The sequence below is a fragment of the Schistocerca piceifrons genome, chromosome X (assembly GCF_021461385.2).
Source record: "Schistocerca piceifrons isolate TAMUIC-IGC-003096 chromosome X, iqSchPice1.1, whole genome shotgun sequence".
Taxonomy (NCBI): Eukaryota; Metazoa; Arthropoda; class Insecta; order Orthoptera; family Acrididae; genus Schistocerca; species Schistocerca piceifrons.
In genome coordinates this window covers 290,526,734-290,539,618 of record NC_060149.1, presented here as the reverse complement: position 1 = coordinate 290,539,618, position 12,885 = coordinate 290,526,734, and the positions used below count along the sequence as shown (strand labels likewise).

Below are 12,885 nucleotides of genomic sequence, written 5' to 3'. Positions count from 1 at the left end.
TGGGACGGCCATAGACGGTGAGATAGAAATCAAGGAGGCGGAAGGAAGGGGTGGTTTTGCCTACAATGATCGCCTGGGTTTTCGAAGGATTGACCTTGAGCAACCACTGGTTACACTTACTAGCTCGCAGTGCTCTTATTTATATAGCCGCGATGCCGACCGCCAAAGGCGCAGCCGACAAAATTTGATTTCCTAACTAGCCGCTCGAGCTAGTAAAGCACCACTTCAAGTTACTAAATAATTAATTGCTTCATTCGCTGAAGGCCAATGAAGCTCTCAGTTTAATTGTGCAATCAGCGCACAGGTAAGTGTCTATAATAAAATTCTAATGTGGCTAGGTTAAATACTTTTGGCGAGAGAATTATTTTAATTGCACTTCATGCAATAGATGAGCTCTGAACTTGCCCTTTGGAGAGACGCTACAGCTATAGTATTATAGCTACCTTTTGGAAACTTCTCACATCTTTGTTACTATAACGTATCTCCACTGTACCTAAATCTAAACATCCTAGCTTTATCTTATCACTTACTTAATCTATCTTGCTTCCATACTCTTAGGACACAAAAACAGAAAATCCTGAATTTAAACCAAAATATTACTTTGTGAGATCCAGCATGCTGTTTCCATTATATAACGATGAAAAAGGAATCCGAATATAAATTTTGAAGTTTCTAGCTCCTTCCTGTTGCGCCGATGATTTTTATGTAAAATGTCCAAATTTCGAAAACTGTTAAAGTTACTAAACTGAAACTTAACACATTATTATTTTAGCATCATTCCTGACATGCTATTAACTTTTCAGATTAATTACTTTACTTTTAAGGTATTGCGCAACATTTGTGACGTCATAGCTGGCACCTCTTACTATTATAACATGATTCTGTTCATCAAAGTCTTCCTCCAGTGAATTCAGATCACACATAACATCAGTCAGTCCAGCACCTGACTTAAAAATACTAGTGACTTCATAATCTTCACCCAGGGAATTGTGTAACAACTCTAACATGCCTTAGCATGATTGCTGACAAGTACAGGGTCGTTTTGATCACTTTCATTGTCTTTTTGCCTCGCATGTTTTTCATTTTATTGCCTTGTACATGAGACACAGACTGTTCTATATTTGATCTTGTGGGGAGATTTGCTAATTCTTTAGTACAAGCATAAGCTTAAATGTTGAGGCTTTCACACTGGCATTCCATCACGAATTTTCCATTACATTACATAGAGCGATCCATCTTGGACTCCGAAAGCGAAATGTTCTGCTATCGCTGACATTTAATTCCTGATCGTACAATTAAAGAGCACTTCAGACAAAGTTGAAAATCAAAAGCAGTGTCTTCGATAGATGCACATTATTCTCAAAAAAACAATAAATACAAAACAGCAACAGCGTAGTAACAGCAGTAAAGAACAACGAAAGAATTACAGCAGCAATAATTAAATAACAGAGCAAAGAAGAAAGATTTCGATAGAAAGGTAACTTAGCAGAGAGACTAGGGACTAGAACTAGAATGGAAGGTCAGGTGGTGTCAGTTTCCGGTTTGCAAACCTGTACTTAAAAATGTATAGAGATAATTGCGTAAGGCACTTGCGCTCTCTCTTTGGTTTGACAGCAAGCGCACAATCTCTGTATTTGGTGGACATGGGCATGTGTTTATTAACTTTGACATTTAGTGTAGAGTGTTTTTGTTTACGTATGTTGCTATGACTGATGTATAAGACTTTGCCGAACATTTGCCGCTTTACATTTGTACGTATGTAGTAGTGTTTAGCATGTAGGAGAGAAATAATCAAGAAAATCTGCATAGGTACTGTACTTTTACTGTTTCAATGATAAATTGAGTGTGTTCACTTTGAATGAGTCTTTGTTCTTTTTTGATACTGTTTTCCAGTTCTGCATAAACCTGTAGCGCAACAGGTATTATTTTTATCCAAGAGTGAGAACAGCGATTCACACCTAAAAAACATTTTCATATACATACGATTGTCTCGCATACAAAATGTGCCGCCGAATACCGTTAATGCCGTGTGCCTTGTTGCGCCCGTAAAAGGATGCAGAGTCTTGCACACATTAATGTTAATATAAATTTGTTTCCATAATAATACCGATCATCATGGCATTATAAAAGCTTCGTACACGAGCAGATTTACATGTAGAAATATTTAATAATATTTTCCTTCTCTTTTTTTTAAGTGTGAACCTTCTCACACTTTCCAGTGAAACTCATACAACTTATTATGTGATACATATTTTTATGAGACGTGAGGTATAGGATCCAGACAGCTAAACACAATGTGCGCGCTATGTTTTATTGGTCTTCAGATTGGATCGACACATTTAATGAATTTTTTATTAAATTAATGATTACTTATAATGTAGAGTGGAATATATTATCGTGAGCTGTACATTGTCGAACACCTAGATAACTGTGAGAGGCCAGTTGTTTTCATTTATCGAAAATAATTTGGTAAACCTATGGGGTAACATTAGACACAACTAAAATTTACTCATTAAAATATAGGCCCAGAGCAAAATCTTAAAAAAAATATTTTCGAAAATATCTTACCAAAATATAAAAATGTTGTACTTTGATGCAACCATTGGATTCAAAAGTATACAGTTAACTTCCTTAACTGTACAATCATAGAATACCTTAAATGAACAACTATATATAGGATAAAGGATTCACAGTTAACTCTAGATGTACTTGTGTATGGGAAAACAGTCATGCAATACTCAGCAGTGGGTAAGACAAGATCGATGCCATAGACTTAAATGTGATATTGAAGACAGTATCATGACTGCAGGTTTCAGAATATGATATACATATGGCTTATTGTTGACTGGTGTTTGGATGTGTGTGGTTCCAGACAGACTGAAGCCTCCACCTCTTCCTCTCCCATCATCCAGCCATAACTCAAAGGAGATCTCTCCATGATTTCAGACATCACTTAGTTGTTTTTACTGTGTTCCATGCATCCACTTGACATCATTGAGCCCTCTCCTGGATTCTTCCAGTGCAGCTTTTGTGTTGCCAAGGTCTCCAGTGAACCAAGTTATTGGTCTGTATGTTTGAGTTTTGCCTTGCCATGTGAGTAGTCTATTTCCATTCTAGCTGGTAACTCTCTCAGGGATGTTTTTTTATCCAAGTTCTTCTTCTGATGACCTCATTCATAATCTGGTTCCTGGGGCAGATGCCCAGTACCTGTCTCTCCATTGACCTTTGCACACACTATAAATTTTTAGCACTCCTTTTACAGAGCAGATGTTTCTACATCATAAGTTATTACTGGTAGGACACAGGTATTCTACACTTTAGTGCTTAGGTTCAGTGGAATGTCCTTTTTGGTCTGGATGGAGTGAAGCTTTGTGAATGTTGCCAACGTAGATATATTATTTGTGGAATTTCTGGATTTTTGTTGACATTCCATAGCTAAAGTTTATGATGAAGGCAGATTTCTTCAGGAAGATTTCAATAGCTTCATGGTCAATTTTAACTGGTTGGATGCCCAGATAAGGTTCTTTTGTTGTCCCTATACCCATCTCCAAACCACTTGCTGCAGAGGCAACCTCCAGTTGTTGAATCACAGTTGTTCATTCTGTTAAGTCTTCACTTATGACCATGATGTCAATAGCAAATTAGAAATGATTCAGTGGCTGACCATCGATTTTGATCCCTCGACAGGCCCAGTCAAAATTTTTGAATACTTAGATCTTCCTTGGCTAGAGTAAGCAGTTTAGTTGGTATCTTACCCCATAGGCAAACACCTTTAGCTACCGGGATTTTGCCAGTTAAAAAAAATCACCATCCACTACTACCATGGACATTGTGTGTTCACAAATATGTTTTAAGAGGTACTTAGTAATTTACACTGCCATTTCTAAGGGCTTTCATTACTGCCCACTTCTCCACTGAATCAAATGCCTTATAATAGTAAACTAATGCAAGATATGTGTTGTTGTAGTAGAAATAGAGGTCCAGTTGTTGTTCTTATGAGTTGATTGGCTACAAACTTCATCAGTTGCTTATAAAGATGTGTGAAAGACTCACGGGATGGTAAATCTCAAAATTTTCTCTCTCCCCCTTCTTCAACAGTATTGTTGCTTTAATAGCATTTTTCCACATGAAGATTTTTTTGAAGATCCTGTTTGTTTTTCTTTTTTATGTGCTTCATAATGTTGTTGGCATGAGTAAAAACACTCAAGGATGGATTTTATTTGTGTTTCATAGTTATCAGTGATATATGAACAACTACTACTAATGGAAATGCTGGGACTGCTGAAAGTTGCTATTCCACGAGTGTGCTTTGACCTGTTTCCTCATAAAGGTGGTCAACACATATATTTCAAGCATATACAATATGGTGACCGTGACACCATTCATTACACTCACAAACAGATGTAAATAACATGTTGTTGTTGTTGTTGTTGTTGTGGCCTTCAGTCCTGAGACTGGTTTGATGCAGCTCTCCATGCTGCTCTATCCTGTGCAAGCTTCTTCATCTTCCAGTACCTACTGCAGCCTACATCCTTTTGAATCTGCTTAGTGTGTTCATCTCTTGGTCTCCCTCTATGGTTTTTACCCTCCATGTTGCCCTCCAACACTAAATTGGTGATCCCTTGATGCCTCAGAATATGCGCTACCAACCAATCCCTTCTTCTAGTCAAGTTGTGCCACAAATTTCTCTTCTCTCCAATTCTATTCAATAATTCCTCATTAGTTATGTGATCCACCCACCTAATCTTCAGCATTCTTCTGTAGCACCACATTTCAAAAGCTTCTATTCTCTTCTTGTCTAAACTATTTATCGTCCATGTTTCACTTCCATACATGGCTACACTCCATACAAATACTTTCAGAAACGACTTCCTGGCACTTAAATCTATACTTAATGTTAACAAATTTCTCTTCTTCAGAAACGCTTTCCTTGCTATTGCCAGCCTACATTTTATATCCTCTCTACTTCGACCATCATCGGTTATTTTGCTCCCCAAATAGCAAAACTCCTTTACTACTTTAAGTGTCTCATTTCCTAATCTAATTCCCTCCGCATCACCCGACTTAATTCGACTACATTCCATTATCCTCATTTTGCTTTTGTTGATGTTCATCTTATATCCTCCTTTCAAGCCATTGTCCATTCCATTCAGCTGCTCTTCAAAGTCCTTTGCTGTCTGACAGAATTACAATGTCATCGGCAAACCTCAAAGTTTTTATTCCTTCTCCATGGATTTTAATACCTACTCCAAATTTTTCTTTTGTTTCCTTTACTGCTTGCTCAATATACAGATTGAATAGCATCAGGGAGAGGCTACAACCCTGTCTCACTCCCTTCCCAACCACTGCTTCCCTTTCATGTCCCTCGACTCTTATAACTGCCATCTGGTTTCTGTACAAATTATAAATAGCCCTTCGCTCCCTGTATTTTACCCCTGCCACCTTCAGAATTTGAAAGAGAGTATTCCAGTCAACACTGTCAAAAGCTTTCTCTAAGTCTACAAATGCTAGAAACGTAGGTTTGCCTTTCCTTAATCTTTCTTCTAAGATATGTTGTAGGGTCAGTATTGCCTCACGTGTTCCAACATTTCTACGGAATCCAAACTGATCTTCCCCGAGGTCAGCTTCTATCAGTTTTTCCATTCGTCTGTAAAGAATTCGCATTAGTATTTTGCAGCTGAGACTTATTAAACTGATAGTTCGGTAATTTTCACATCTGTCAACACCTGCTTTCTTTGGGATTGGAATTATTATATTCTTCTTGAAGTCTGAGGGTATTTCACCTGTCCCATACATGGTAGAGTTTTGTCAGGACTGGCTCTCCCAAGGCTATCAGTAGTTCTAATGGAATGTTGTCTTCTCCCGGGGCCTTGTTTTGACTGAGGTCTTTCAGTGCTCTGTCGAACTCTTCGCGCATTATTGTATCTCCCATTTCATCTTGATATACATCCTCTTCCATTTCCATAATATTGTCCTCAAGAACATCGCCCCTGTATAGACCCATACTCCTTCCACCTTTCTGCTTTGCCTTCTTTGCTTGGAACTGGGTTTCCATCACAGCTCTTGATATTCATGCAAGTGGTTCTCTTTTCTCCAAAGGTCTCTTTAATTTTCCTGTAGGCAGTATCTATCTTACCCCTTGTGAGATAAGCCTCTACATCTTTACATTTGTCCTCTACCCGTCCCTGCTTAGCCATTTTGCACTTCCTGTCGATCTCATTTTTGAGACGTTTGTATTCCTTTTTGCCTGCTTCATTTACTGCATTTTTGTATTTTCTCCTTTCATCAATTAAATTCAGTATCTCTTCTGTTACCCAAGGATTTCTACTAGCCCTCGTCTTTTTACCTACATGATCCTCTGTTGCCTTCACTACTTCATCCCTCAAAGCTACCCATTCTTCTTCTACTGTATTTCTTTTCCCCATTCCTGTAAATTGTTGTCTTATGCTCTCCCTGAAACTCTGTACAACCTCTGGTTGTTTCAGTTTATCCAGGTCCCAGCTCCTTAAATTCCCAACTTTTTGCAGTTTCTTCAGTTTTAATCTACAGTTCATAACCAATAGTTTGTGGTCAGAGTCCACATCTGCCCCTGGAAATGTCTTACAATTTAAAACCTGGTTCCTAAATCTCTGTCTTACCATTATATAATCTATCTGAAACCTTCTAGTATCTCCAGGGTTCTTCCATGTATACAACCTTCTTTCATGATTCTTGAACCAAGTGTTAGCTATGATTAAGTTGTGCTCTGTGCAAAATTCTACCATGCGGCTTCCTCTTTCATTTCTTAGCCCCAGACCATATTCACCTACTACGTTTCCTTCTCTTCCTTTTCCTACTGTCGAATTCCAGTCACCCATGACTATTAAATTTTCATCCCCCTTCACTATCTGAATAATTTCTTTTATCTCATCATATATTTCTTCAATTTCTTCATCATCTGCAGAGCTTGTTGGCATATAAACTTGTACTACTGTAGTGGGCGTGGGCTTCGTGTCTGTCTTGGCCACAATAATGCATTCACTATGCTGTTTGTAGTTGCTTACCCGCACTCCTATTTTCCTATTCATTATTAAAGCTACTCCTGTATTACCCCTATTTGATTTTGTATTTATAACCCTGTATTCACCTGACCAAAAGTCTTGTTCCTCCTGCCACCGAACTTCACTAATTCCCACTATATCTAACTTTAACCTATCCGTTTCCCTTTTTAAATTTTCTAACCTACCTGCCCAATTAAGGGATCCGACATTCCACGCTCCGATCCGAGAATGCCAGTTTTCTTTCCCCTGGAAATGTCTTACAATTTAAAACCTGGTTCCTAAATCTCTGTCTTACCATTATATAATCTATCTGAAACCTTCTAGTATCTCCAGGGTTCTTCCATGTATACAACCTTCTTTCATGATTCTTGAACCAAGTGTTAGCTATGATTAAGTTGTGCTCTGTGCAAAATTCTACCATGCGGCTTCCTCTTTCATTTCTTAGCCCCAGACCATATTCACCTACTACGTTTCCTTCTCTTCCTTTTCCTACTGTCGAATTCCAGTCACCCATGACTATTAAATTTTCATCTCCCTTCACTACCTGAATAATTTCTTTTATCTCATCATATATTTCTTCAATTTCTTCATCATCTGCAGAGCTTGTTGGCATATAAACTTGTACTACTGTAGTGGGCGTGGGCTTCGTGTCTGTCTTGGCCACAATAATGCATTCACTATGCTGTTTGTAGTTGCTTACCCGCACTCCTATTTTCCTATTCATTATTAAAGCTACTCCTGTATTACCCCTATTTGATTTTGTATTTATAACCCTGTATTCACCTGACCAAAAGTCTTGTTCCTCCTGCCACCGAACTTCACTAATTCCCACTATATCTAACTTTAACCTATCCGTTTCCCTTTTTAAATTTTCTAACCTACCTGCCCAATTAAGGGATCCGACATTCCACGCTCCGATCCGAGAATGCCAGTTTTCTTTCTCCTGATAATGACGTCCTCTTGAGTAGTCCGCGACTGGAGATCCGAATGGGGGACTATTTTACCCCCGGAATATTTTACCCAAGAGGACGCTATCATCATTTAATCATACAGTAAAGCTGCATGCCCTCGAGAAAAATGACGGCTGTAGTTTCCCCTTGCTTTCAGCCGTTCGCAGTACCACAACAGCAAGGCCGTTTTGGTTAGTGTTACCAGGCCAGATCAGTCAATCATCCAGACTGTTGCCCCTGCAACTACTGAAAAGGCTGCTGCCCCTCTTCAGGAACCACACGTTTGTCTGGCCTCTCAACAGATACCCCTCCATTGTGGTTACACCTACGGTATGGCTATCTGTATCATTGAGGCACGCAAGCCTCCCCACCAACGGCAAGGTCATTGGTTCATGGGGAAGGTAAATAACATATGAAGTATTTAACTCTAGCAATAAAATGAAACCAACAGGACAACCATGGCAAGTGGGGAGCGTAGAGTGGGAACAAACTAAATATGCAACAACAAGAATAATGACGCCTTTCCAAAACAAATATCATATCAATATTGTCAAATCCCGTATCCAAACCTTCACTTATCCTAACAATGTAAAACAAAATACACAGTATAACAAACCAAAACTCACTCACATAATTAATGTCAAAAATGTAACATAACCAATGATAATAAACCAATACCCACAATATGTACCAACTACAGTCCAACACAGTTAACAATCACTTACAAGAAAAACTCTGAAATCCATGAAAACTTGGAATCATTGCCAATTTCAGTATATATAAACAACTATAAACATAAATATACATACCATACATATTGCTGCAGCTAAGATGGATTTAGAAGTGTTAAAACAGAATTGATAATGTTCTTAGTGCAGAATATAGTTAAGGATAAATTACATAAAGCAAAAAGTAATAGCTGAAAGGACAACACTGACATGCTGGATGTCAGAATTGAGGATGATATGGTAAAATAACAGTCAGAACTGTACCATGTAGGCAACAAGAGTATATATGACAGTCAAAGAATTAAAATCTTTAGAAACATATTGCTCAGGATGAAAGAGAAAAAAATGAGTTTTCCAATAATGTAAGCCTTTTTCATCAAACATTGGCCTGAAATTGTGGAAGTAATTTCTGAAACTGTATATCCTGGACATAATGTTGTTTATAAATAAGGTATGGACACTAGGAAAACTATGAACATTTGTACTGTGGTGGTCCAGAAGGATGTAAAAAATTAAGTGGACAAGTATGGTGCAAAATTGTGAGATGTTAAAAAGAATAGGGGATGAAATAGTCCTGGAGTAGTATACCGACATTTGGTCCAGTATGTATGCAGATATAATAATTTAATAATAACAGGAAAAGGGAGAGAACTGGCATTAAATCAAGTTTGAAGGTAAATTAATATTTAGCAAAAGGGAAAAAGGACAATAAATAGAAAGGAATTCTCCTTGTATTCCATTAGTGAAACTAGAATTAAAATTAACATTATTTCTATGATCAGATGTGGCTAAGTGGGTGTCAGACTATAAATCCGAAGGTTGGGGTTCTACTTTGTCAGTCAGTGGCTTTTTTCTGTCATTTATCACTTGTTTCAAGTATGGCAATGTTTTCAGTGTGAAAAATGCTGAATCTCACTGTGGATCAGTGTCTATATTAAACTGTAGGTTCATTCCCCTGTAATTGGAAGTGAGTTATTGCTACTCACTGTAAAGATGTCATGCTGAGTTGCAGACAGGGACAATAAAAGGACTGTTATACACTAAACTTTTGGCGAAAGTCTTCTTCAGAAAAAACACACACACACACACACACACACACACTACCTACAGCTGCTCGGGCAACACTGCAAGTCTGCAACTGTTGTGTTCAGTGTACCAGTTGCGGGCTTGCAGTTTGGCCAGAGTGGCTGGAGATAGCGGTTGTGTGTACCCACTTGCGTAGATGTTGTGTGTGTTTTCCTTTCTTTTCCGAAGAAGGCTTTGGCTAAAAGCTTAGTATGTAACAGTCTTTTTATTGTGCCTGTCTGCAACTGCGTTAAAGTTCCATCTTCATGATGAGTAACAACCTATCGTTTCCTCCCTCCCCCTCTTCCCCCTTCCCCCCTCTCCCCCACCCCCTGCTTCCCTCTGCTCCCCTCTTTCCATCCCTACCCTCTCCCTACTGTCCATCTTTGCCCCCATGTAGTAACATTAAAAAAGAATTGGGGAGGAGTTTGTGGCACAACTTGACAAGAAGAAGGACCGGTTGATAGGACATGTACTGAGGCATCAAGGGATCACAAATTTAGCATTGGAGGGCAGCGTGGAGGGTAAAAACCATAGAGGGAGACCAAGAGATGAAGACACTAAGCAGATTCAGAAGGATGTAGGTTGCAGTAAGAACTGGGAGATGAAGAAGCTTGCACAGGATAGAGTAGTATGGAGAGCTGCATCAAACCAGTCTCAGGACTGAAAACCACAACAACAACAACAACAGTAACATTAATATAAAGGAGATGGAAAAGCATCAGAGCCTTATGAGACTTTAATATATGGTTCTCATTTAGAAATAAATTCTGCAGACTAAGAATTTTTACACCATCATATCAATATAAACTACTCAAAATAGGTATTACATTTCTTCAACTGTATGTGAGTTTATATTCAAGAAAAGTGAGGAATGAAAGAATAACCATTGTGTAGGGGAAAAAAACTGTAAAATGAAAGCAAAACAATAATAAAAATAAATGCTGTCTGTTTGAAAGTGGAAAACAAAATTTGCCATTGAGTAACATTCAGTACCATGTATCTCCACTGTATGCAATGTAGCAAACTTGGATCCTCCTTGGTTTGCTGGCCACAATGTGGTTGAGACATTAAAGCCTGTTCCACTGTTGGACATTGGCTGTCCTGAGCTAAACCATGAGTTCATGTCAGCAGATACTGCAAGCCATGTGTTCCATTAACTACTGCCTCTTAACAAAAGGTGTTCATGAGGTAATGGCAGAGTGGTTGTGCATCATTTTCTTTGATGGAAAAATTAATTGCCGAAATGTTTACTATAGGGCTTTACTCTACAGCCCTCAAATTATTCTCAGTACTCACCAGCTGTGACATTGTCGCGTATACAGGGCTATTACAAATGATTGAAGCGATTTCATAAATTCCATTCATTGACATATGGTCACGACACACTGCAGATACATAGAAAAACTCATAAAGTTTTGTTCGGCTGAAGCCGCACTTCAGGTTTCTGCCGCCAGAGCGCTCGAGACTGCAGTGAGACAAAATAGCGACAGGAGCCGAGAAAGCGTATGTCGTGCTTGAAATGCATTCACATCAGTCAGTCATAACAGTGCAACAACACTTCAGGATGAAGTTCAACAAAGATCCACCAACTGCTAACTCCATTCGGCGATGGTATGCGCAGTTTAAAGCTTCTGGATGCCTCTTAAGGGGAAATCAACGGGTCGGCCTGCAGTGAGCGAAGAAGCGGTTGAACGCGTGCGGGCAAGTTTCACGCGTAGCCCTTGGAAGTCGACGAATAAAACAAGCAGGGAGCTAAATGTACCACAGCCGACAGTTTGGAAAATCTTACGGAAAAGGCTAAAGTAGAAGTCTTACTGTTTACAATTGCTACAAGCCCTGACACCCGATGACAAAGTCAAACGCTTTGAATTTTCGGCGCGGTGGAGATCATGATCAGCAATTCATGTCATGGCCTCCACGCTCTCCCGACTTAACCCCATGCGATTTCTTTCTGTGGGGTTATGTGAAAGATTCAGTGTTTAAACCTCCTCTACCAAGAAACGTGCCAGAACTGCGAGCTCGCATCAACGATGCTTTCAAACTCATTGATGGGGACATGCTGTGCCGAGTGTGGGAGGAACTTGCTTATCGGGTTGATGTCTGCCGAATCACTAAAGGGGCACATATCGAACATTTGTGAATGCCTAAAAAAACTTTTTGAGTTTTTGTATGTGTGTGCAAAGCATTGTGAAAATATTTCAAATAATAAAGTTATTGTAGAGCTGTGAAATCGCTTCAATCATTTGTAATAACCCTGTATAAACAGTGATCCAATAATGTCAAATGTTTTTTATTCCAGTCTTTGATCACAATATCAGTTCTTTTGATGATGACCGGTTTCAGTCAGTAATGACCATCCTCAGATCTACAGTATAAAAATATGGACAAAGCGATTTTGGGCAAACTCCTACTTTGCCTTGTTTGATAATGTACTACGATAACCAAATAATGCCTCGCGTATTTATACCTAGCTTTCCTTGATGATTTATGTTGAGAAGAGTAGGCATTCGCCTTACTTCCATACATTCATCACCCTAATCCTGTAACTAATTATGTCCTACCTATTCGTGGATTGTATGGCCAGACTAGATAATTTTATTTATTGACTGTTAATATGCTGTTTAAACATTTTCTGTGGGAGACATATCACAGTGAATGTAAAGCCCTCTAGTAGTTAAGTTCTTAAGATCGGTGTGCGCTTACATAACATCCTGGAGGCCGACCCAACAGAGGGCGCTGATCATGGATCTTTCTTTTCTTCAGCTGTCACATAGACATTTTACCTTTCGCAGGTAATTTATAGGTTGCTACACGCAATGTATATGTATATTAATTTTTGACTGTAAATTCACCATAAAAGTGTCAGGCCTATTATCTTTATATATTTCCTTTTAATAATTTTATATGGGTAACTGTATTGGTTTTTTACTGTATCATAATTGGTTTCTATGTAATGCTGTATTGTGCTGAAAGACACACTGCTCACTGGGTGTATATATATTTATATTGTAGATCTAAGGATGGTCATTACTGACTGAAACTGGTCATCGTCAAAAGAATTGATATTGTGATCAAAGACTGGAATAAAAATCATTCTCA

At 38.7% G+C, this 12,885-nt stretch overlaps 1 protein-coding gene across 5 annotated transcripts in view; it reads left to right on the top strand.

The window, feature by feature from the left end:
* The first annotated feature begins 1,678 nt into the window (after positions 1-1,678).
* LOC124722912 overlaps positions 1,679-12,885 on the top strand; it is a 105,737-nt gene continuing 94,530 nt past the window's right edge. For 2 of the 5 annotated variants that reach the window (XM_047248060.1, XM_047248064.1), the window contains exon 1: positions 1,691-1,809. Coding sequence is in view for 1 of the 5 variants with exons in the window: in XM_047248061.1 (XP_047104017.1) it covers positions 1,713-1,751 (39 nt within the window). In the remaining 4 variants the exon portion in view is untranslated. Of the gene's footprint in view, positions 1,810-12,885 lie in introns of all 5 variants that reach the window. The other 3 variants (XM_047248059.1, XM_047248063.1, XM_047248061.1) reach the window with 3 other exon arrangements.